Source organism: Cupressus sempervirens, chromosome 4, assembly GCF_028749045.1.
Source record: "Cupressus sempervirens isolate cs-2001-9-10 chromosome 4, ASM2874904v1, whole genome shotgun sequence".
NCBI classification, from domain to species: domain Eukaryota; kingdom Viridiplantae; phylum Streptophyta; class Pinopsida; order Cupressales; family Cupressaceae; genus Cupressus; species Cupressus sempervirens.
Genome location: NC_143121.1, coordinates 834,056,164 through 834,083,272, shown reverse-complemented (window position 1 = coordinate 834,083,272; position 27,109 = coordinate 834,056,164). Strand labels below are relative to the sequence as shown.

Genomic DNA, 27,109 nt, shown 5'->3' with positions numbered 1-27,109 from the left:
ATAGGGAGGTCATTTTTAGAGCCTTGATGACTCATTTTGTGACTTTTATGGGGGTCTAGACTAAGAGACAAAATTGTGGACGGGATTACTATTTTAACCTGGTTGTTTTTCCATATTGGAAATGTAAATGTCAAAAATGGGTAACATGTGGCATGGTAGTTTTGCCCATGGTTTTCTAAAACCATAAGTGGTTTCTAGGTTGTAAAATCACTATAAAAGGAGGGCTTGGGGAGGTGTTTGTGAAATTGAGTTCAGTTTGCAAGACTGGTGTTAGAAGGAGTCTCTCTAAGTTCGAGTTGTGGTGATGCGCTCCTGTAAGAACTTGCATTGCAAGTGTATTGTAATCATCTTGGTTTGATAGTACATTGTGCGAGTTTTGGAGGGTGGAGTTTTTCTCCCGGAAGGATTTCCCCACGGTAATCACTGTGTTGTGTGTTCTTTGTTATTTTGATTATGTTATTATGCATTTCTTGAGATCTTTGCAATAGTTACTTTGATTTGCATAATCGTCCTTTCAAATATTAGCGTAGGAAGCGATTCCGCGCACCTTTGCTTCCTTACATGGGAAGCACTCTACAACTCATCCACTTTGCCTCAAGAGAGAATTGACGTTTAGATTGCATAAACAATATTATGTCTTTGAAATGTGAAAAATCCATGGGAGGAGGGCCTCGTTAAACTATATGTAATCTACATGAATATTAGGTCAGATTTTAGGCATGCTTGGGCAAAGGCCATGGGAGATGTCCAGGGTCACAGTAGAACCTGAATTTTTGGAAGGCTTGAATGCCATCCATTGAAACATTGTAGCGGCTCAATGTTTCTCTCAGCTTCCTCCATTCCTCTCGCTCCTCCTCTTCATCCTTTGCCTTGCATTTGCGGCTTTTCCTAGCTCTATCGGAAACTTTCTGGTTGTCCTTGACAGTCGTGCTCTGTTGCAAAGAACTTTCTCCTTTGTTTACTTGTAAACATGATGTTGAAGAGTCTACCAGTTGCTTTTCTCGCTCCTTCTCTTGTTGAAGAACTCTTTTGATGAACACTTTCAGCATATCCTCCACCCGCATCTCCTCTTGTAAAACCTTTCTTATCCCCAATTTTGGAACATCTTCCTGCTCCTTGTGTTTTCCCTTTGCTTTCTTGGACCACTGAAGCCCCTTCACTTTTAGAGAGTATCCTCGTTTCTTCTCTCTTTCTTCTCTTAAAACCTTTCTCATCATATCCTTCAGAAAATCCTCCCCCCATGAATCCTCATCCCGGTGAATTGGACTTCTAGGCAGGTTGCGACATTTCTGCTCCACTCCGCTAACAATGGTGCCTTTTTTTTTTTTTGTGGCGCTATCTCCCTGAAAACTTTCGCTATTATATTCAGCTGGCCACCTCTCATCGATATAATGCTCAACAATCTCTCTCAAGGAAGGCCCGCTGTTCTCCTCTGTAACCCACTTTTGTAAAACCCCAAGATTGTGCCAATTCTGCATCAGTGCATACAAAGATTGTTTTTTTTTGGTTATCAGAATCAAAATTTTGAATCTTTAGGATACAAATAAATTACTTGTCGCTGTTCAAGTGAAAATCATTGAGACGGGATTAAAAAACTGTAATGCTTACTTACTTGCACAAGAGTAGTTATGAGGTGCTTCCATTGCCAGCAGACAAAAACCCATGCAATTAGCTGAACCTGCCATCCTTCAAGTAGGATTACTTCTGGGCTTTTAGACAAAATATTCCATGCTAGCCGATGGTACGTCAATAAGCATTTCCACTCTCGAGGAGGTTTTCTACTGCGTGAGGATCGCTTATGAAGAAAGCAAAACACATTTTTTTCTCCTTCGCTATATTTAGGAATAAGCATTTCAGTAGTTATCGGGGAGAGATCTATAAGACTTCTCATACTGTCACTTTCTAGTTGCTGTTTCTGAACATCTTCATTCTGATCATTCATACAAGCATCTGCATTCTCATCATTCTCGCCTATATGCAATACATGCCGAGACATTGGTATATGACAATCTTAAATAAAACCTAATATATTTGTTTCTAAATAACCGTAATGCTAATCATTTTGCCTTGATGAGTAAATGTCATAAGAAAACAGGGTTCAGAAACACGGAGAAAACAAATTAATATAATAATATATATCCAGCTAATTTATTAAACTTCTAACCTGGGCCTTGTTCAATGTCAGTTGTCTGAACTGAGACTCTCGCATAGCCGTGCTGATTTCTAGACATGTTTAAGGTCGTTCCGATTTTAGATACAAACTCCCATACGGAACGAAGTCTGCGCCACTGTGGGCTATTATTCGTGTTTCTTTTTTCAACTACAAACGTTTTCAATTAAAACCGGTTGTGAATTATGTGAGTACATTGCACAAATATCACATTAAACGTTCTGTGTTGAATGATATATTCACCTGGTGTCCGTACTGTTGTTTCCAGTTCCATACTTGGAAATTCTTTTCGGGCTGTATCTGTCCGTAGAAGCAATGTTCTCCAGTTAGCAGTTACATTAAAATCAGAACTACAGTAAGGCGTAAACCATCAATTCCATTTTTTCAGTTCAAATTTAAAGCGCTGCAACTGGACTAGTGTCACCTTTATTGTTGTGGGTTCTTTGTTGTAAAGCTCCAACTTCCGCTTGAGAATTTATTGATTCTTCCACAGCTACAGCAACAATACCCGATGTGTAAGGAAAACAATTCCATCTATTAAATATGTTAAATTCCACTTGTATAGAGTCAGAGACATTCAATACCTAGTTTAGTATTGGTTGGAATTGAAGCTCCCATTTGATATTTTGGATTCAATTTTTTAGACCCATAACTATTGGATCTTCCATTCTTTGCTTTAGAATCCGTTGTCTCTTTTCGGGTATCTGACATACCTAGCTGACCCTGTAAAAAAAGCTGGGACTCTGAGTCACTGGGGTCGGGGAGGTCTAATGGTAGCTGAATTATTTTCCTTAAATATTTGTCAGCCAAGTCTTGACTGGACTTATTAGGTTTTCTATTCTTGTCCCCAAACTTTCTTATTATTGCCCTTTCGATCATGCTTTTATCCATGCCCAAAACAACACTGATGTCGCAAACAGCTAAAACCATATTCACAGCGAATAATATCTGCCATTTAAAAGTGTTTCCGAAATTTAGAAAACTGAAAATTAATATTTCAGAATTATAAAAGAGAGCAAATAGATTAAGTCATACCTCTAGAATGACATTTTCTTGGCAACGATCGAGATCATCGACGAAGACTACTATCCTAAGGTTTTCCTCGGATGCAGGGGTCATCTTAGGAATCGGTGTGCCTCGAACAGAATTCCCATCCCGGGTGAATGTAATGCAGCACCATATAAATGCAAACACCTTCCAAATCCAGCAGGGTCTATTACTAATACTGAGTTGCCCTTTCAAAAATTTTATATCATCAATAACCTTCTGATGATAACCGAGCTTTTGGGTATGGTCTGGGAGACGTATATAATCCACTATTTGATCACTGATTGGCTTTAGAGAAGACGCCATTGACTTCACCACAGCCCATACAATTGCAATCACAGATGCGGGTAGGCTTCCATATTTAAAGTTTTTCATATCTTTATTTTGGTCTCTATCAAGTAGCAACCATACAATTGTAGTCAACCAGACGACAATAAATGCTGCAAGAAAGCAGGGGAGAATCACTCTAAAGCATATACTGTTTCTACGCCTCGTCCAATTGTATCTCCAACTTGTCCTCAGCTTGTGCGCCACTGTCATTGTTGCTTCCAATTCTTTAGTGACTTCAACAGCTAGTCCCGCCAATGCTTCAGATTCATTTCTGTATTGCCAGGCATTATAACGTACAGTCAAAATGGAAGGTGTAGTTCCCTGCAACGAATCTTCTTCCCATGGCATTCCACCGTCTCTACAACTTCTAGATACGCTTTCTTCCTCTGCTTCAAACTGAATCACACCAGACCCACAACATCTATCTTAGAAATTGCATAGAAATTATGATGGAGTGGACCATCTACTTAAGAAATTTTTTAATTGAAATGTTCTTGGGACCAAAAATTGAAGAAATAGAATATTGAAAAGCAGGCAAAAAGATCAACCACTGATTCAATTAGCAATTGCAAGTTTGCATACCATATCACGCCGGTCCATAACTGCCAGGGACTTGAAAATTTCATGATATCTGGGTTGATAGTTTCTTAAAAAAATGTTTATAGAAGGTATAGGATCTGTCCCCTGCAGAAATCCGTACAATACTGTTAGTGTTCATATAAAAACTCTCAATACACCAAGAATCTTGATAACTTGACAATTGATACCTTTAAATGATATTGCAGGTGATGGACATCATTCGGTTCATGATGACATAAAAGACCAAGGAAGTTTACGATTACAATACTGATGGTCAAGAAACTCAACCTGTGGCAATGGAGGAATGATATCTTGTTCAACATGCATAATCTGACTGCCCATGGGCTCTAAAGATCAACTTTATTTTGGGAGAAATGTACATAGATAGAGTTCAGTAGTTTTTGACAATGATACTTCAGATAGGTTTTGATAGGTGAAAATGGAGCCATAGTATTCGGAATTTCTATAACATGGCATCTAAATTCTATGTATTTTTTAGATAGCTTCTGTGTTGTTCTAAATTTGTTGTTCATTGATGGTATTTTCTATTACGGTCATATAACATAGTTCAACCATTTGCTTAATAAATTGCAATTAATTAAATTTGAAAGATATGTAATTGTAAAAAGTGTAAATATAAATTACAAAAATATAAATGTTAATAAAATGCAATATTTTTTACTCATCAAACCTAACTACTAATAAATATTAATTTACAAAAACATAGATCCAATTTTTTCACTCAATCAAATATAACTACTTGATACTTACGATTTATTTATTTTAATTAAAGAAAAAGAAGGCCTAGTGATAAACATTGGGCAATTATAAGCCCTCCCCTACCTTCATTTGAAAAATGCGCTCTAGCTAAAATTGTTATCTAAACTTAAAAGTTTGAATTGATTGCAAGCTGTGAATTTTGTTCTACAAATTGATTATGTAATTGAAAAAATGGACAATTAATCTATGAATGTAGGGGAGTGCGTGTACCTTTGCTGTGTAGTTTCCATTACCAGTTTTCAAAAACATTCCAATCTTTTGAATAATTGCGAGCCCATCCCTCCATTTCGCCTTTACCCATTGCCACACTGGTCTAGATTCTTTCTCTGCATGTTTCTTTGTCTGTAAACTCTCTAATGCAATTGCTATTTTCCTACACCTGTCTTTGCATTTTTCCGACAATTCGCTTGCTCCAGGATTTTTTGTTTTGTGAAATGAAGATGGGAATGCTAATCGAGCAGCTGTCGTTATAAGAATGCTTTCTGTCTGGAAGCCATGACGATTCGAGTTAGTAACGAAGGTAATAATGTGAAGTAAACATCTAAATATGTTAATCTCGTTATACCCGTGTCTATATTTTAATATAAATAACAATTAAGTGATATTCTATGATCTATGAAAAAGTACAGAGTTAAAGAAGATAATAGATTATAAAATGTGACCTGAATCAGTATACTATGACCTCTGAAAGATTAAATGAAAACTGAAATACCCACATGCTCTAAAAATGTAATAATGTGAAATAAATGACCCAAGTATTTGCTACCTGAATCATGAGGCTAGATTTCCCTGTTCCCCATTCTCCGGAGATTCCGACAGTAATTGGAGGTTTCACAAAAGGATTCAGAAACAGAGCAGCCAGGCCATTGGCGAAAGCACCTCGCCCTGCTCAAAATTATAATACATTGTGTTACGAGATGTCGCTTGTAATTTTCATGTGTCCTGTATTAGTAAACTGGATCACACTTACCAAGATTATCCGACAGAGCCGGTTTGTCCGTTCCTCGTTCGACGATATCGTCAATTTGCTCGAGAACTGAAAAAAGCAGAGTATATTGACTCTTGAGAGCTGCGCGCATTGTTTGTTTGACGAGAAAACGGAAAAAGAAAGTTTTAAAAGAAGCCTACCATGTTCGACATTTTTCTTTTCTTCTTCTGAAGAAAGAGAAGCTTTCCAATTTTTACTACGAATGAGAGCAATGCTTGCGCCCCTAGTGATGAGCTCGCTCGTCATGTCGATGTTCCCTACTCTTGCTGCCACTTTAATTAGCTGTTTCTCCTCCCCTATTTTTTCTTCCAATTTCTCTTTCGTCTTCTCGAGATGTTTCTTGAGGGACGAATCGCAGCTTGAACTTTTCTCTGCAGAACCAATTCCAACAGCGGAAGCATGCAAAAGAAGGATTTTCTCTTCATCGGATTCAATACTCTGCAATAGCAATTTAGCTATGGCTAGAGAATTTTTACTATTTTTCGCCTGAGTGGCGAAATGGAGAGCTGTTCTGCCATCACAATCCCGCTCCTTTAACGGGTGGGCTCCCTCGTCAAGAAGCTTTTTCACAATTTTCTTGTGGCCTCCACCCGCTGCTTTATGCAGTGCTGTTTGACCCAAGACGTCCGGTGCCCCAACATAGGTATTGCGCTTCTGTTTTGGCATCGCTCTATCAGACAACAGCTTCTCTACCATTTTTAGATTGCCTCTCTCTGCAGCCACGTGCAAAGGCGTTGTTTCTCTGTCGTCTTTGAGAAGAACTTGACTTTTGCGTGCCTGTGCTCCGAAGATAAATACGTCTAAAACCTCGTTGTTGTCATGATCTCCAGCGACTGCATAATATATGGCACTCTGTCCATCACGGTCCTTCATATCTATGTTTGGGACTTGCTCTAGAAGCCGTTCACAAAGAGACTTGTGTCCAAGGAAAGCAGCAACATGAAGCACATTTCTTCCGTACTTATCACGGGCTTTTACGAGTTCCTCGTTTAGTACTGCTTCCTCGTGCTTATTACCGCACAGAGAAATAATAATATTCCATGCCGCCGTGTCGTCTGCACCCTCGGCCGCATAATGAAATGACGTCTTTCCTTCATTGTCTGGATCAAGGGGATCGGCTCCTCCTCTCAGCAACTCTTCAACGAGAGACAGGTAGCCTCTTCGAGAAGACTCGCGCAGAAACAACGAGAGGTTCAGATTCTTAATATAAGACTGTGGTTCGCTTGAAAGTGACAGCAGCCAGGCCACCATGCTCACATTGGTGTCTTGATGCTCAACAGCTAAATGCAATGGCGTCTTTCTATTCCCGTCCTTCACATCCACCAAGCCACCATTTTCCTCTCCGATCAGAACTCGAACAACACCTTCATTTTGCTGCCCGCGCAGAAGTGCGTGGTGAAGTGGACTGAGATTGTCCACATCCCTTGAAGTCACGCTAGCACTGTGACTCAGCAGGAGACCACACATTTCTGCGTGACCACAAAAAGCAGCTCCGTGCAGAGGAGTCCTCTTTTTATGGTCAACAGCATTTGCAAGGCTGCTTTCTTTTGAAAGCAGAATACTTGCAATTTCAAGTCCCTTGGATTCATCCTCCAGTTTTGCTGCATGGTGCAATGCTGTTTTTCCTCTTTTATCGTCTGTCTCGGAGGGCTTTACCCCGCTCTCTATGAACATTGACACAAGATTTACATTGCCTTTCTTTGCTGCCTGAACAAAAAAGGTATTCACAACATCAGAGTTGCCATGATAGCTGAACGTTCCGTACCCTTGGTCACGGAATATCTGAATAAGCCGCTCGCAACTGCCCGCGGCCTCTCTTGCAGCTGCTTCTACGAACTTGCCCAAGTTGTCGGCGGCAGAGAAGTTTCTGTTCAAGTGTTCGTGGCCATAGGCAATTACGCATGACAGAAATGCATCATGATCGTCCATCCTCTTCCTCTCAGCTGGTACTGGATCGATGATGAGCTTGCAGCACTCCCTCACGATCGCCACAGCCATGACGTCTTCAGCAAAACAACACAGTGCATTAGCCACGGCCTCCCAAGAAATGGATTCCTCGCTTCCCTCGATTACCTCCCGAATCCTCCCCAAATCCTCCGTCAACCCCATTTCCTCCCAACATCGATCGCCGATGTCCAAAAGCTCCGTCGACAGTAACGCCTTTGATAAAATGTCATTTCCAGTTTGATCTGGCCTGACCACTTGGACAATGACGTTGGTCGTCAAGGATCTCATAGAGGTGCACGAAAATTCCCGTTTCTCCACTCTGCTCTTTTCGAACACACCGTGCAACTCCCGGGACACGGCGCTTACTAGTTTGCTTGCTTCATATTCACTTACCGCAGTACTCCCCCCACTCCCAGCCCCACCCTCAATCAACCAATGAAGGACCTCGAAGTTCCAGTCCTCACAGCACAAGAACAATGCGGCGCTCTTTCCCGCTTTATCCAATTTAGGAACCTCCGAATATTTGCCCACAATATTCCTCTCACCATTTTCTGAAAATCGAACAAACTGTCAGCCTAACCATGCTTTATTACATTGCAACAATAAAACAACTCAAAACCTCAAAAATTTCACTGCATAAAGTTTCGTTTGTCCTTCGCTCAACTACAATTAATTGCCTTGATTAATTAAACCAAGAGATTTTATACAGACCTGTGTTCGACATCTCTGAAGTAGTTGACTGAACTTGAACGACTAGCATGTATCCGAGGCAGCTTTTGAATCCCACTTGGACATGGAACTCATAACCAGCTCCTCCGATCCAGCCATCTAGAAGACGGGCTCTGTCCCATTTCTCCAACAGATTATTCTGCTTTATCCATTCCATATTATTCTCTACCTCTTCCACAGTTGCCAAGCGACATCCGGGTGGAGTTCGGCTCCTCCTTTCTAACTTTTTCAGAGCCATGTTATAAATCTGTATATTTAGCTAATCTAAACGGCTCAAACCCAAAACGTTACTATAGCAAGCAGAGTTGAACCTGAAAAATCTCAGAATCGCCTGGTACCACTCTGCTACTCGTAATTTCTGCAAATTAAAACTGAGTGATTATTTATAAGTTTTTGCGTGCGGTTATTAGTGTGTTTACAATAGTCGAAAGCTGCGAAGCTCGTCGTCATTGACGGAGTCATCTGTATTTAACCTAAATTAATTTGAACACATTTGGTCAATCTTGATCCAATTTCCACACGAAAGAGGGACGAAAGTTCAAAGCTTATTTCATCGTCGCTGAAAACAAAGTTAAGGCGAGAAAAGTCACAGTCAAATCGTGCAAAGAAAACTGAGTTGGTGCGATCCACTTCCATATGCAACTGCTGAGCATCTTCCACCATTATTATCTGCCTCTGCAATCTGAAATATAAAGTGACCCACTTGAGCAAATTGTGAAATGGTCGACAATTTATGATGTAAGAAATCGGTACAAATGTGACTGGATTGAGATGAGGTGACCGTTTTGACCTCGCTGCGATTGAATTACGGTTGCTACCTAGTCATCGGTAGACAACATTATTCTTGGCGTCTTCGGTACTAGCGTTTTGATTTCTCCTCTATTTTCCACGGATTTTATCTTTGATTGGTAGGTAAACCTTTCATGTGAGCTGTGAGACGAAGTCAAGTCGTTGGAGGAAAAACAAGTGATTGATCTGGAATTGTAGTCATAATAAATTCATCTACAACCTTTAATAAGTACGCGTGTTTGGCTGTCCTTTCAGTTTATTCTTATCTTTTCCAGACTGTCATTACAATTCATTAGAATGGAGTATTATGATAATTTTGATGGATAGTGTTAGTGATTAAAATTTACATTTCAATCGGCACGAGGTTAAAATAAATAAAATTATAATGTGTAGAGATATTGTTCATGTGCCGGAGGAAGCTATTGCTTTCGTTTAGTTTAGAATTTTCCATTTCACTTAGTCAATATCCAGAAACAAGGAATTAAACACCTTTTATTGAAAATGTAATAGTTGGTTATTAATATTTATTTTTAATAATTTTAAAATTTTAATTTTCTGAATTTTAATTGGTTGAATTTTCTAGAAGCTTTTTGGAAAGCTAGAGCATGCTGTATTTTTTCAGGCATCAGATTTGTTGAACGCTCAAGGATTGACCTTCAACAAATAAAAGTTCTTTGATTTTGTTTTTAGCTCAACATTCTTTAGAGCATGCTGTATTTTTTCAGGAATCAGATTTGTTGAACGCACGAGGATTGACCTTCAACAAATAAAAGTTCTTTGATTTTGTTTTTAGCTCAACATTCTTTAATTAAGAGTAACAAATTTATTGCGAAGCTTTTGAAGTGGGCTGAAAAGGGGAATGACAAAGGGAATTACAGAAGTCAATATACTTTAGCATCTATTTTCGACAAAGATAAAACTCCGGGTCGAAAAGGCAACAAAGTGGACAAATTAAAAGATAAAGTCAATTTAGTTAATAGTTGATTTTTATTTAACTTTTTAAAGAGTATTGTTATATATGTCTTAAACATCTTAAATGAACAATGATACTTTGAAATGAATAAATAAGTGTGCCCCACTATAACCACTATTGGCATATGCTTTTCTATTAGATCATTTCTCATGTATATAAATGGATTCAACATTCTATATTATTATTTAATTTTTTTACAAATAATTAAATGATAGAGTTACTTGAGTTAAATATTTGTGTAATGGATGCAATTATCAAGGAAGTAAAACTTTTAAATATTTTAGTATACTATAAAACATGTGGTGATGTCGTAACATGAAGACATTATAAAATTGTATGTATATATACTATATACTATGATACAAAATTAGTACTTAGTTGAAAACTTGTTCCAATCTAAAATCCTCTAAACTATATGCACAATGTAAAATCATTAGAGCTTGTCATTCCTATAAATAAATGTATGTATGTATGTATGTATGTATATGTATATGTATATGTATGTGTATATGTGCGTGCGCATGCGCGCGCGTGTGTAAATATATGTGTGTGTGTGAAGATAAAAAGTTAGAGATAAACAAAAGGATATAGAGGGGAATAGAAATATTAAAAGCTAAAGAGTGATTTTAGAGGTAGGAAAAGATATGAATAGGAGAGAGATGGAGAGGATAGGGAAAGATAGCTTGATAGTGTTTCATGGTGAAAAATGATAGTACATGTATGGAGGGAGTTGAACCAAGGGTTCAATGGATCCCTCCCATGGGATATGAAGTAGACCCATTCGTTTTGGTGTAGCATGCAAATGGAGTGCTTCCATCTGATAAGGACCCTAATGTAGAGAGATGGGAAACTTATGAGGAGCAATACAATACGATAAGGAGGGAGAGCTAATGGTGTAGGAGCACCAAAGTCACCTATTAAATACAAGGAAGCATTGAAGAACAATAAAGACATGGATGAGTCTAAACCAATCAATTGGCACATATTGAAACCAATCATGGCCTTGGAGGCAATAATATTAATGTAAAATAAAATTATCCTAGAGGTGATGATAAGGATCCTAGGCCTAAAATAATGGTGTAAGTGGGTTTATTGGGTCTAGATAGTTTTATAATGCTTAGAATAAGGATACAAAGCCATTGAATAATATTTGATAGGTTAAAAAGCTTAAGATATGAATAATAATAAGTTACAAATTCAAAATTTTGAATTGTAACGGTTACCTAGTTTAGGAGGGAAAGTCTATTTTATATTATTATGCAAACTTTTTCAACATCTAACCTTTTGGATTCAATTTGGAAAGTTGAAATACATTTTTAAATGCCTTTGTACACATGGAAAAATATAATAGTGAATATATACAGGACTGTATGGCTGGAAGTGAAGATTTTGCAATAAAATTAAAGGTTTTCTCATGAGTTTGATTTGTTAGTGATTCTTATTGATTGAATATCGCATTTGCATGATTGGATAATATTAATACAATCATATTGTAAGTATCTACATGCTTTTTTGGTCTGTTAATACATTAAAATCTAATCTATACTAACCGATGCAAGGATCAAGGTTTTAATTAACCAGTTTTGGTAGAACTTTTGGTTTTGGAGTCCATTGCTTGAATGGCTTGTTGATTCTAAAGGAATGGGCTAGTAAAAATATTTTCATTTATGTACTAATGCATTTCATGGAAGGGAACTAAGATTTGCATGGGTACCCTATGAGTTTTGTAAAGTGAAGGAAACTTGAGTATAGCAGCAAGAGTTTTGGCTGAAGGATCCTATATTTTTATGATCAAATAATTTGTAGGACATCAAGGATGTTCTTTAGGATCAACCAATTAATCCAAAAAGTGATTGGGGTAAGTTGAATTTGTAGACACCTAAAAATCCTTTAGAAAATAAAATATTTTTATTTTCTCAAAAAAGTCCCTGATGACATCATCATTTATTAATTAATTATTTAATTAATTTTTTATGCCATTAAATCCCTTTATCTTAATTAAAAATATTTAATTAAGGAATCCCTCCCAAAAATGTTTAAATCTTATTTAAACATTATTTCCTTATTTATTAATTATTTAATTAATAAATTGACCAAAAATCCCCAAAAAATAATTTATTTATTTTTTGCCCAAAACTTGGCCAATTTCCTTAAGGCCACTAACCTCTTCCAAAATCTTATAATCCTTCTTTAATTTTGATTAAAGGCTAATCCCATCATTTCCTACCCTAATCCCAACTCAAAATATTTAATTAAGATTAAATATTAATCCTCATGTTTATTAAAAATATTTTAATAAATATCTCCTCAACCCAAACCCTTGAAATAAATAAAACTTTATTTATTTCCTAAAAACCTTATTTATCCTCATCCTAGGAAGTTCTAGACTCTTCTAGAAAGTCTTCATCCTCATCCAAAGCCTAGACTCTTCTAGAAGATGTCAATCCTTAGCTTTGACCCTAATCCTAATCCTCCCCCTAACCTTGTCACATTCCCTAAACATGGGTTAAGACTTGCTAACCCAAGCCAAAGCCAACAAATATATCCTCCTTCACCCACCCTCATTAAATGTCATTCACTTGCCCATCTCTAACAAGCCTAATCTAATCTTAACCCAAGCCTAATCCAAGCCTTAATCATTTGCACATTCCTAAGTCAAGCTTAAGACTTTCTTGATCCAACCCAAGTTAAAATATCTCAACTCTCTCACAAATATCCCAACCATAAAACTTTATGAAGCCCACAAAGTCATAAATGCCTCTTACAAGCCCTTTCAGTGCTGTTACAAGCCATTATGAGGGTCTTTATGAGCTTTGAGCCTCCTTTGTTGACCCCTCAACCCCTCTTGCTCTAACCAATGACCCTGTGACATGTGTCATGCCCTGATTGGCTATAAGGAAGCACAATCCATGTGCTCTCCTCTCATTCAATCTAAACCTTCCATAAGCTTTATCCCATCCTTGCATCCTAGCCCTTGATCCCTCAAGCCCTTTGCCTATTTAAGGAATCCTCTCCCAAGCCATTTTAACACAATCTAAAAAGTAAAGCCATAATGCCATTTTGAGAAGCCATTTTTACATCAAATCCATTCACCAAAATCTATCAAAAATCCTCCATTGAAGCCCATTTGAGCATTTGAGAATTTGAGCATACATACATAATCAAGCCATCTTAGCTATTAGACACACCTCTACATCAAGTGATCATCCTCATTGAGAGAGCCTATCCATGGCTCATATTCTCATTTGAAAACTTCACTTTTTTTCTCATGAAGTTATGTTAAATTAGTATGCAAATTCTTTTGATTGTTTTAATTTAGTGTTTCTAACATACTAAAGTAGCATATACAGAATGAAGAAACTCTCATTTTAGGGCCTATTTGAGGAGGGTTATTGGTGTTTCCATAGAAAATAAATCCATAGAGTGAAATTGACTATGGAATCCTTTATTTGGGACCAAGATAAAATACTATCCAAGGTTTGGTAGATTGGGGGTAAATATTTCTTGTACTTCCTTTGTAAAAGTGTAGGTTTTTAAGCCTAGATGTTAATGAAATAATAGATCCTTCAGGTATCACTTCATTCAAATTAATTTACTAATGGAAATATATATTATGGTTGTAATATGTCTTGTTTATTAATAGTATAAAGGCATGTCTTACTTTTTGGTTTATGTAAAATGCACACAAATTAATGTTCCTTTCAAATATAACTATCAATTATAAAATATTTAATGAGAATTATCCTTAAGAATACATCACAGTTAACCTTTGGTCAACCTTTTACCTTGTGATTATGAACAACCTTTAGAATATCTAGTAGTGTGAACCACTTCTCCTATCTACCCTTCCATATAAAAACTATATCTAATTCTATGAAAAGTATAAGAATGCATGCACTCAATTCGGCAAGGACTATAAGGTACACACCATGAGATTATAATTTACCAACTCTAGTCTAATGTTTTTGTTTTTATTTTTCATCCTCATTCATGCATCTCAAGATTATCAATTATAAAATATTGCTATCAATTATAAAATATTTAATGAAAATTGTCCTTAAGAATACATCACAATTAACCTTTGGTCAACCTTTTACCTTGTGATCATGAACAACCTTTAGAAGATCTAGTAGTGTGAACCACTTCTCCTATCTACCCTTCCATCTAAAAACTATATCTAGTTCTATGAAAAGTATAAGAATGCATGCACTCAATTCGACAAGGACTATAAGGTATACACCATGAGATTATAGTTTACCAACTCTAGTCTTATGTTTTTGTTTTTATTTTCCATCCTCCTTCATGCATCTCAAGATTCTAGACAAAACTACCTAAAGTAAATTCTTCTCTTATATTATTCAATATCCTTGGCTAACTCTTTGAAACTCATAATTACTAGTATACAAAATAATAATAAATATAGAGATACAGAGGTCCAAATCTCTCTCTCTCTCTCTCTCTCTCTCTCTCTCTCTCTCTCTCTCTCTCTCTCTCTCTCTCACACACACACACACACACACACACAATAAATGTAGCTTTGCTAGCCCAAAAACTTGGGTGTGAGCATAGGTGAGCATAATGAGGATAAAGCATCATATACGACCAACCATTTTAACTTCAAATATAATTTGAGAAAGGTTATACAATCAATGCCATTGACCCACCCAACATATTACGTCTATAATACAATAGTGACTCAGAGGACTCAACCTACCAGGCAACCATAGAATAGTATATATAACTCCATCCCCATCTTCATCTTTATCTCCCACCATTTGTATCTATATTTGTATATAAATTTGTATCTCCTTACTTATCTCCTCCACTCTTCCACCCTCTTTTTTCCTCTATATCTATCTACCCCCCCCCCCCCCCCCCCCCCCTCTCTCTCTCTCTCTCTCTCTCTCTCTCTCTCTATCTCTCCCTCTTTCTCTTTATTCAAAATATAGTTGATTTAAAGCTATCACTTATTTATTTTGATTATTATTTAAAAATAACTTAGTTAATTATAGCTGCCCTATGGATGGAGTGGAAGGTGCTTCCCACCAAGATCTTCTAGTATGGATTGATTCCTCAAAGGATGTTGGGAAGACTAAAGACTTGACAAAGAATGTTGGGGAGGATACTGATTTGACTGCTCCCCCAAAGGAGCTTAATACTGACTCACCTTTGATGGTGACTGATGTGGCTACCCCTTCTCAAGATCCTTTGGTTAACCCTGAGATTGTTTGTATAAAGAGGAATCGGGAAGCTTTGGGGAGTCTTTCTATGGAGGATCAAATTTCTGTTATTGATGGATCTCAAAAGGAGACTTTTGCTCACGTTCCTGTGCTAAAGGATAATTCCTTTGTCAGTGGAGTTGTTGAGGATATTCTCACTATCTCCCATGTTGAGGAAGTAGTTTTGGAAAAGGAAAATTCTGAGACCAATTGGACAATAGTAGGAAAATTCTCTAGGAGCAGGAAGAACAATAATAAAAAAGAAAATGAGGACTCTGCCCTAGTGAAAAACAATAAGAAGGGATCCAAAGCTGATTCGAAACCTATTAAGGGTAAGATTGGTTTGTCTAAGAATGGTGGAGCCATAATCAAGAATGGTGATGTTGGATCTTCTCCATCTTCTGTTGGTAGACGTTCTAATTAGCACATAAGAACAGCTGAGGAGCTATCAAGAGCATTGCAGATGGAAGTCAGAGAACCATCCTTGAATCAAAACATTTTGTTAAATTATGAAGATCATTTCATGGAATATACGAGGGTTAAATAACCCTCACAAACATGATATTTTAAGAAATATGATTAGGGATAATAGACCTGACATTTTTGTTATTCAGGAAACTAAGATGCTCAAGGATAAGGTGGAAGGTCTTTCTATCTTTAAGGGTGGAAAGATTATTGGAAGTGATTCTAATGGAGCTTTAGGTGGTTTGGCGATTTTTTGGATTAATAAATGGATTTAGGGGGAACTCATTTATCAAAGTAGAAATATGATGAATGTGCGTTTTGTTAACTCAAAAGACAACTTTAGTTGGGTTTTGACTAATGTTTACACCCCCAATACCAAATGGGGGAGGAAGGCTCTGTGGGAAGAAATCTCTAATCAAAGAAAACTTTTTGCTGAGGATAAGTGGCTAGTGATAGGGGATTTTAATACCCCCTTAAAGGATTCTAGAAAATGGGGAGGCAATCAAACCAATCTGGATAACAGATTAGATCTTATGAACTTTATTGACTTTCATATGCATGGGATTGAGTATACTTGGACAAATAGAAGAACTAGTAAGGATCTAATTCAAGTCAAACTGGATCACGCTCTCATCAGCAATGAGTGGATTTTGAATTATAAATGCTCTCTCAATGCCTAGGTTCATATGGGTTCAGATCACTACCCTATCTTCTTTTCTGCTGACCACTTTAATTTTAAGAAGAATTTTCCCTTCAGATTCAAAAAAATGTGGACCCTTCATCCTAATTTGGAGTCTCATTCAAGAGTGGTGGAACATTAATGTTGAGGGTACAACTATGTTTAGAGTGGTGGCTAAATTGAAAAATGTTAAGAAACGCATTAAAATCTGGAATAAAACTACCTTTGGTAACATTTTTTAGAACAAAAAAAAGGTTGTGGAGGAGCTTAAAGACATTCAAGATAGGATTCAAGCTGATGGTTATGAGATGATTTCTAGGGAAGAGGAGAGTGATAAGCTGGTTGAACTTCATGATCTTATTACTAAGGAGGAAATGTTTTGGAGACAGTGATCCCGAAAGGTTTATCTTAAAGAAGGTGACATGAACACCAAGTTATTTCATATGACTACCTTGAAGCATAGGATGGCTAATAGAATCTCCAAAATTAAGACGGATGATAGTTTGATGGATAACGAAGAAATCATTGAAAGGGAGGCCATGATGTTCTTTGGCAGTTTGTTGCAATCTGACCCAGTCCTGAATGTTGAGAAGCAACATATGTTCTTGGAGTGTATTCCTTCTTGCATCTCTGAAGCCCAGAATTCTTTTCTTTCTTTCATTCCTTCTCTAGATGAGATATATAGGGTTGTTTTCTCTTTTGAAGGCGATAAGGCCCTTGGTCCTGGTGGGTTTCCATTCCTATTTTTTCATAAATACTGGTATATCATTGGAACCAATGTTTGTAATGGTGTCAAGGAATTTTTTGGTTCGAGAAACCTCCTTAAAGAGTTAAATGGAACCTTTATTTTCCTTATTACTAAGAAGCCAAGTCCTGATTGTTTGGATCAGTTTAGGCCTATCAGTTTATGTAATTCTTTTTATAAGATTATTTCCAAAGTTCTGACTCTTAGAATTCTTTCTATTCTTCCGGCTATCATTTCTAGACAGCAAAATGGTTTTGTTCTGGGTAGACAGATCTTGGACTCCATTATATATGTTCATGAAAACATTCACTCTCTTGTGGTGTCTAAGAAGGAAGGGTTTCTTCTTAAGCTTGACCTTTCTAAAGTGTATGATAGAGTTGACTAGAACTTCCTTCTGAGGGGGTTGGAAGTGTTTGGCTCTAATAAGAGATTCAGGGATCTTATCTTTATGTTAATTTCTTCAACTTCTTTTTTTGTGCTTGTTAATGGCTCCCCTTCCTCCTTTTTTAAAGCTTCTAGGGGCCTAAGATAGGGAGACCCTATTTCTCCTATTCTTTTTATTATTTTGGCTGAATGCTTGGAAAGATTTGTGAACAATATGGTTGTGAAAGGAGACTTTGTGGGTCTCAACCCTTCTTCCTCGGCTCTTGTGTGCTCGTATTAGCAATTTGTGGATGACTCTATTGTCATGGGGGAGGCTTCGGTGAGAAATGCCAAGAATATTAAGAAGGCTTTGATTGACTATGGGGATGCTACTGGCCAAACCATTAATTGGAATAAAAGTGTGATTTACTTTGTCAATGTTAGTGAGGCTAGAAAATCAAAGATTAAAAGGATTATTTGGTGTGAGAGTGGTTCTTTGCTAGGTACTTATCTAGGGTTACCTTTGGGTTTATCTCCTCCTGATAGCTTCTGGAATTCTCTAATTGATAAGATCCATGTGAAACTTGCTGGCTAGAAGGGTTCTCTCCTAAGTTAGGCTAGGAAGGTTATTGTTTTGAAATCTATCCTTCAAAGTGTTCCGCTTTATGCCTTGAGTGTTTTTAAAATCCTGAGAAAGTTTGCACTTGCTATTGAGAAAATACAGAAGACCTTTTTGTGAACTGGTATGGAGACTAAAAAGAAACTTCCTCTTATTGCTTGGGAGAATGTTTATATTCCCAGTGGGAAGGGCCAGCTTGGGCTATGAAGGATTTCTACTATGAATGAACTATTACTAGCTAAACTTCTTTGGAGATGGCATAAGGAAGAGGGGGAATGGAGGAATATTTGGGCTGATAAATACAATTGGGATAACTTTGATTTTTAGCATTTCCTTTTCTCTGATGTTGGTCAAGGGGGATCTCAAATATGGAAGAATGCTCAAAAATTTAAACATATCTTAAGGAAAGGAGTTAAATGGAAGGTTGGTAATGGTTCCAAAGTCCTTTTTTGGGAAGATATATGGATTTTGGATTACCCCCTTTGTGATGATCCAAGATGGAATGGGGTTTATGGTGCAGTGCAAGAATCAGTTTGGTACTTTGGTAAGTGATTATTGGAAGGATGATTTGTGGGTTAATCTTCTTAGGGTGGATATGAATTTGGCGGAGCTTGCTAAATACTTGAATTCTTGTTGTTTGAACCATGAAGAGGATGTTTTGATTTGGAAAGCCAATCCTAGTGGTGTGTACTCTATTTTTTCTACCTACACAAATTCTTTTGAGGATCATGACATACCTTGCTGGGCTACGACTTGAGTGAAAGGTATGACTCCTAAAGTTAATATCTTTTTTTGGATTCTTCTGCAAAATAAAATATTAACTCTTGACAATCTTAAGAAGAGGGGGTTTTTCATTGTCAATTAATGTGTTCTCTGCAAGAATGACATGGAGTCGGTGGATCATATTATGCTTCATTATTCCTTTACTAAGCAGGTTTGGGATATTATTTGGAGTTTGATGAACATGGATTGGGTTTCTCATGCTTCCATCCAATTGTTCTTCTCTTGTTGGAAAGCCCCTTCCAAGAATTCTTTGATAATTAAATTGTGGGATTTTATCCTTCCTTATCTTTACTAGGGTATATGGAAGGAACATAATGACAGAATATTTAGAGGGGTGGAATCCAATCCAATTCAGTTTTTCCATAAAATCAAGGTCTTTTTGCATGAAAATATCAAAATTTGTGGTAGGGGACAGCAACCTTCTGATGTGTGGGATGCTAGGGTGATGAATAATTGGAACATCAGGAATTTGATTTTGAACACTAAGGATCCTAACCCAAGGGAAAGTGCAAGATGGGATTGTCCTTCGGAAAACTACTTTAAGATTAACTTTGATGGGGTCTTGAAAGGGAACCCAAACATCGCTGGTTATGGAGTGGTGATTAAAAATTCTAATGGTGACTTTGTTGCTAGTATGGCTATACCTTTGGGATGTGAAACCAATCACGTTGTTGAAGCATCTGCTGCACTTTATGGTCTTATTTATGCCAAAGAATTGAATTTGAAGAACATTTGGATTGAAGGTGATTCCCTTAATATTGTAAACTTCTTAAAGAAAATTAACCCACCTTCATCGACCATTAGCAATATTATTTCTAAGGTATGTTATATTATTAATTCTTTCCAAAATTGCATTATATCCCATAATTATAGGGAAGCCAATGGTTTAGCCAATTGGACTTCAAATGTGGCATGTTGTAATGATCAAAAGATCATATGGGAGTCATATGACACTTTACCTGTTGATGGCCATGAGCATGTTAAGCATGAAAAATGGAAATCCCAGCAAAAATCCCTTAATAATGATGTTGTCAGTGAATTATGATTTTAACTCCTTTGGAGTGAGGTGGGCAATTATTTTTAGAAATGTGGGTAGATCGCACGGATTATGGGTTACTTCTTTCTATCTGTGCTTAGGTGGTGGTAATCACAGAGTGTTTGGGGGTTTTTAGTGTGAGCAAACCAGCGCATTTGTTGCAGAGATAATGGGGGGAAAGAGGAAACGGGTCGAACCACCTAGTTGTGTAGAATGGAAGAATAAACCTGAGGTTTGGGACATCTTCAAGCATGGCAATTTTACTAGTTACATGGAGAGACTCAAACGTAATAACCCTACTATCATGCACCAATTTGTGAAATCTTGGAAGGATGGTTTGGTTTTGGTAAGGAACTAGAGGATGGAGGTCATGGAAGAGATCATCGCGGAGGCTACTGGTTTGGAGTTGGATGGGATGAATTTTTACAGGGAAAGGAAGATCTCAGAAAAGGTGATCAATGACTTTGTCAAGATTGAACAGGAAAAAAATTGTCTAGTTAAGATAGGTACTTCTTATTTTAACCCAGCTTCTATGTCTCATCCGTGGCGGTTTGTGTTCTATGTTATTATGGAATATTTGACTTTAGATGGTATATATATAAAATTGTATGGTTACCATTTTGTGTTGGCAAACCATTTTTGACATGATATTAGGGTGAATTTTCCTTCCTATCTATTGCAATCTCTCTCTATTTCTACCAAAGCTATCTAGTGTGACTTGACTAGAGAACATGTTTGTCATGAAGGTTTAATGGTTTTGATTATGAATGTGCTCAAATCTAAAAAAATCCTAAAACCTAGAAACTTTAAAGGGGGTGATCAAGATACTAAAGGGAGCATTCAGGAAAAGGGCTACAACTCTGAGACACAAGATGAGGCTGAAGGGGGTCTAATTAGCCCAAAAAAAGGTTCGGGTGGAAGCATTAAAAAAAGGAAAAATAATGTTGAGAAGGAAGATTCTGACTAGGAGAGGGAAAGTGATTATGTGGATGAAATTGTCAAAGAGCATACCAAAAATAGGGGAGGTAGAAAAGGGAAGGGTAAAGTTTGTTTTGATGAGAAGGTTTCTCCTCTTTCTGATGATGAGCCCCTTGCTCAACACTTGGAGAGGAGAAGGAAGTCTATGCAGCGATAAGATAATAAAAATGTCAAAAAGAGGAATGAGGATTCTGACTATGCTGATGATGGAGAACTTGGGTCTAAATTTTAAAAGGGAGATTGTGCCAGTGGTGGGCTAGGGTCTTCTAAAGGCCTATTTGGTAACCCTAGCTCTATTCAGAAGGACATCGACATCCTCAAGCATAAAATGGTGTTGATAAACAAGGAAATGGATCATTTGAGCAATATGGCTAGAGGGTAAAAGACCTTAGGATAGCACATTGATAAGCTTTCAGAGGTCATAGGAAATGCAGAAGAAGTGAAAAATCTAATGCACAAGATCCATGTGATGGAAGCCAAGCAGAGGGTTATGGACAAGGACATTAGTAGTATCTAAGGGAAGGTGTCAAAATTTAAAACTAGGTTAGGTAACATGGATAAACAACTTAAACAATTGGTGGATAATATGGCTAATTTCCTGAAGAAGAATGAGGCGGATAAAGGCCAGGATTTTCCCCAGGGGGCTAATTCTCAAGAACCTAGCAAGCATACTTAGGCCCATTCGAAGAAGATTGAGGAAACCAGTAAGAAGGACGAGGTGAAAGCTGCTACTGAGACCATGCATTCTCTAGTGGACCAAGCTGTGAATTTGATTAATAGTCCTTAGCTGGTCGATTGTTGTACCTTTGTTGATCTTTTGCTATCTTTTCCAGCACTATTTTTTGTGACCTCTTTTTTGTTTTCTAAGGTATGTTACATGTTGTTTTTGGTTTCATCTCCCTATTCTTTTTTCATGATGCTCTCTAGAACACTACTATTATAAGGTTTCAGGTCCTTTAAAACCTGATTTTACTTAATCAAAACTTAGTTAATTATACACACACAATTCAACTCCATTTTGATTTACATTTTTATCTTCCACCATCTCCATCTCCATCTCCATCTCTATCTCCATATCTATCTCTATCTCCATCTCCATCTCTATCTCCATCTCTATCCCTATCTCTACCTCTATCTCCAACTCCTTGTCTATCACCCTCACTATCTCTATCTCTACCTCTATCTCTATCTCCATCTCCATCTCCATCTCCATCCCTATCCATATCCCTATCCCTATCCCTTCTCTATATCTACCTCTATCTCCAACTCCTTATCTATCACTCTCACTCTACCACCCGCTTCCTCCTTCTATCTCCATCTCTCCTCTCTCTATCCCCCTTTCTCTCTATTAAATGTATAGTTTATTTGAATCTATCACTATTTTATTATGATCTTTATTTAAAAATAAGCTAGTTGATTATATTTAGAATATTCTATCTAAATTTATTAATTTATTAAATATCTCATATATTATTTAGATAAGGGAACTTGGCTGATGAAATCAATGGTTCACTTCTATCAAGCATAATATATGACCACTACTACAATTTAGACAATCAATTTTAGTTATTCCTTATCCACCAAATTCTTTCTTTCTTGATAATGTTATTACATGTGACAACTTTGGGGTACTCATTTTTTTAGTAAAAGTTGATGTCAAACTTACCGCTCATTCTCCAAACCCCTAGGGGAAAAGACCTAGTAGCCACCTAGGACAATTTTACAGATCTAGAATAACTAAATGGTAAGTTGGAGTTTTCCTATTTTCAAGTGTACCTTTGTAGGTGCATGAAGAGCTCAAAGGTAAGGTTTTAGCTTTTGGGTATTCATGGATCTCTTTGTAAGGATTGTGGAGGGAAAAGTGGTTAAGATGTATCATTTCAAAACACTCACCCAATACTCGATATGTTCATGCACCAATAGTCACTCACCCAAAAAACACTAGTACTTGTGGTTAAATGTCCAAGTAGTCATTATGAAATATCGCAAGAGCGCTGCATAAATTGGTCAATCACCAACCAAAACAACTTAAAAATGTTCAACTATTAGTACACATGTTTTTACCATTTGGGCCTCTTATAAGAGTGATAATTGGGGGTATCTATGATAAAAAATGTCATAGTTACTAGACCTCGTATCGATTACTAGGTCTCTTCCCCTATTTCTCATCCTAAAAAAATAGAAAAGAAGCTAATACATAAAGTGAGATCTTTACAAGAAAGTATTGTGGGTTCTAACATACCATTTCTTTTCCTTAAAGGTTAGAGTGGTGGGCATTCTTGTCCTATTTGGATTTTAGTATCACTTTCTTCACACAATTACAACAATATTGTAATAAAAAATTAGGGCATTAGATTCCTCTAAAGGTAATTATAATTAGGCAAAAAGTCCTAGTAGATTCCTAGGCTAACTTCATAGACCTAGAGATCTCCTTTATTTTAAGTTGGCTTATGTTGATTCTTTCAGTCTCCATAGGTGACTGAAGAGCTTAAAGCTACTAGGTTTCTGCATTTGGGCATTTACAAATATCTTTGTAGAAGCCATAGAATGTGAAATGGTCAAAAAGTGCCATTTTAAAACACTTTCTTGATACCCATTATGTTCACCCCAGTAGTCGCTCACCAAAAAACACTAGTATTAGTGGTGAAATGTCCCAATACTCATGATGAAATATCCCAGTACTCGTGATGAAATATCCCAATAGTGGTGCATAGCTTGGTCAATCACGAACCAAAAAAACTTAAAAAATGATTGATTATTAGTACATGTGTGATTTACTATTGGGGAGTATCTATGAAAAAGCACTATCATAGTTATTGGACCCCTAATAGTTTCTAGATTTCTCCCCCTAGCTGACTAGATCCTTTTTCACATTGAATTCATGAGCATTTAGTTGTACGCGCCTCACATAACTTAGCTTTGGACATTGCATTAATTTTATGTATTTTAAATAATGTTTTAATGGAGGTTTTGTCTCCTTTAACTTTGTTTCTTTTATGTTTCCTTTTTGAACTCCTAAGTCATGACTTTTGAAAAAGGTGATTCATAGGGGCATAGTGTTATTTTAATGGCTAAGTTTTAGCATGAAAATAAGCATTGACTTTTTAAAATTCCTTTTAACCCCTAAAAAAGATAGTGAAGATATTTTTAATAAAAGAATGCTCTAGACTATATTTTATGATCTATAATTGTATTAAGAATATATTGTGTAAAAGTACAAAGTTGTGTCACCTTTCAGGCTGACTTATCAAAATGACTGAATTTGAGTATTTCTATCTAAAAATCAATTTTGTTCAAACATATGATCTAGATAAATTCATTGTAGCTAACTTATATATGGTCTCACACTTTTCCAATTGGAAATGCCAATTAAATGCATGTTTTTATACTAGTTTGTATCCAATTACTAAAGAAATCAAATTATTTCATAAAAGTAGCATTTTAATAACTCTTACTATTTTCTATGATATTATTTTAATAACATATAAACACCATTTTATAGAGCTCAAAGTCAAGAATATTCTCATATAGAGTTTATAGTGTTTTAATTAGATATAATATATTTTAATTAATAAATTCTACCAGCATGTATTTTAACACTCAAAAAGATGATGATTTTGAGAAAGAAAAAAAATTAAATCATATTTTTAAAAAATTAAAATTTATATAGCATTCTAGAGGAGAGAATCCTCTTCCAGAATGTATAATTTTTCTTTTGGTTGTAATAGATTTGTTTTGAAAAATGTGGTGGGAGATGAAAACTATTGATTTCAAGTGAGTTAAAATTCGAATCATTCTAAAAGAGAAAATATAGGTCTAAAGACAATTTTTTATTTTTTTGTTGTTCTATTTATATATGTTATCTATAACATAGTCTGAAATCAAATGGAAATAAGTTTATTTCCATATAGTTTTGTGGTGGGAACTAGACCCTTAATTTTCAATGTTGTTCAACAGCTAAAAATTTATCTATAGAAGTTAGGAAAATATATCAATTCTTAGTCCAAATAATTATTAAAAATTATAATCATAAACTTCATCCATTTCTACACATTTCATTAATTTACTTCATTTTCAAATTCAATATAATAATACTAGTTTTATGTCATTGAAGGTGAACTGTCATACTTTTGTTAGCCTTTTCCTTTACAAAAGGGTGACACAGGTTTGCGCTTTTAAATTTATAAATATTTAAATAATTACATTGGAGGCAATTGATATCTAAATGAGATGAGATGACAATCATTAGCAATGGTTTCAAGCTTGTGAAAGATGTGGAAGACCATTGAACTCTTTCTCACCATCAAATATCTCTTGTTTTCCACTAATATTTTTACATACATCCCAAGTGACAAACCTTTTTTGGTAAGCTAGTTCTTTTACAATACAATAAATGTTTGTATCAAAACAATTTACCATACTATTATGTGACTATTGATTTTTTGTCATCGATTTATTTTGATACTTCTGCTCATGATCACACATTCATTTTTCAGAACTTTTACTTCTCTCCAGAATGAAAAAATAAATGTGCAAACAATAATACTAAAAATAATAGTAAATAAATGAAAGATATACCATTTTTTGATTAATGTACCTATATTTAAAATATAAAATTTTGAATTTAATATTAATTTATTGATATGTTATTTGAATTGTTTATCAACGAGGTCATGTTATATTTGAAATGTGGAAAGAGGGAGAGATCTAGAGGGAGATGTAACAATAAAAGGAGGTAGATATTGATGAAGGAGCATCTAGAGGTATAAGGGCAATCCTGTGTCACCCAAAAAAAATGTACTTAGACTTAGTTTCTGTTTCATGTGTTTTCATTTCTGGATACCCATTTGGGTCAAATAAAGGTTCCAACTCTTACAGTTCCACTATTAGTGTTCTAGGATAGAGTATTTGAACACCTTGGGATACGTGTAAATGCCAAAAAAATAAGAGTATGTAATTGAGCCATCATTTTGGTGAACTAAGAAGTGTAAATTGGCCAGATGAATGTAATTGTAATTTAGAGCATTCCAGAAAAAGAATCAGGTCAAAAGGCCCCACGATTTGAAAGTTATCGCAGTTTTTTGGGTTTTGGAGACCTCTTAAGAATGCTTCAAAGTCAGGTTAGGGGCATTAAATGACCTCAAAAAGGGCCAAAAAATGGGGGATGAGCTAAGCTAGTCCATAGGGCTATAGAGCGCTTCGAGAGCTTTTCGAAAATGTAAATGGTTCGTCAATTGGAGCTACGGTTCAAAAGTTATGCCTCCCAAAAGTTTGGTTACCGTTTTTGGATTCTTCTAGATTTGCAACAACTTCTAACATGGTTTCTAGAGCCTTCTACTTGGTTGGTGGATGCCTACTAGCACTTTCTAGAATGTATTCCTAGTCCTTAACCCCACAGGGTCTATTTAAGGACATTTCTAGCATTGTAAAAGGCAGTTCAAAGTGGAGTTTGAGAGGAGGTACTGACACGAGAAATTATCTCCAGATTTATGTTATTGTAAGCCCATAGGGCATGTTATGAAGTCTATTTTCCCTATACTGAATGTACTAGCTTATTTTCACAGTTAATACAATTTCCCTTTTCCTATTGTCTCCATTCTATGTTTGGGTTGTGTCCCCATCAAGTGGTATCAGAGCTGGTTTTCTTGAGTGTGTAGACAGAGTGCCGACTGTGAGGCAGTTTGCACCAGGACTATGTGGTTGTGGGATTGAGTTAAGAAGATGTCTCCATGAAGACAGTGTGGTGGAAGGGCCAGATCTATTAATCCTGAGGAGGTTAGAGCCCTACAAAGGCAGGTACAAGCATTGCAGGAGGAGCTCCGTAGAGGAACAAATGTTGTTGTAGGTGACGATAGTGAGGATGACAATGAAGAAGAAGAAATTGGACCAG

At 36.4% G+C, this 27,109-nt stretch overlaps 1 protein-coding gene and 1 long non-coding RNA gene across 3 annotated transcripts; one reads left to right on the top strand and one right to left on the bottom strand.

The window, feature by feature from the left end:
• The first annotated feature begins 281 nt into the window (after positions 1 to 281).
• Positions 282 to 4,566, top strand: LOC149563973 (uncharacterized). Its single transcript, XR_016364138.1, has 2 exons — positions 282 to 416; positions 4,333 to 4,566. It is a non-coding gene; the product is annotated as an uncharacterized LOC149563973 (long non-coding RNA).
• LOC149563972 (uncharacterized) lies at positions 589 to 9,227 on the bottom strand. Of its 2 annotated transcripts, none has more exons than XM_089827079.1 (13): positions 8,553 to 9,227; positions 6,035 to 8,392; positions 5,877 to 5,942; positions 5,673 to 5,791; positions 5,117 to 5,392; positions 4,130 to 4,231; positions 3,206 to 3,943; positions 2,755 to 3,118; positions 2,595 to 2,663; positions 2,414 to 2,470; positions 2,165 to 2,320; positions 1,613 to 1,971; positions 589 to 1,472 (listed from the first exon to the last, which is right to left on the bottom strand). In XM_089827079.1, exons 1-13 carry the CDS (start codon positions 8,806 to 8,808, stop codon positions 714 to 716), a joined length of 5,679 nt encoding a protein of 1,892 aa, XP_089683205.1. In that variant the 5' UTR covers positions 8,809 to 9,227; the 3' UTR covers positions 589 to 713. The 2 variants fall into 2 exon arrangements, with proteins under 2 accessions (XP_089683205.1, XP_089683206.1); XM_089827080.1 differs by having other exon boundaries at positions 2,414 to 2,464.
• Between the last annotated feature and the right edge of the window lie 17,882 nt (positions 9,228 to 27,109).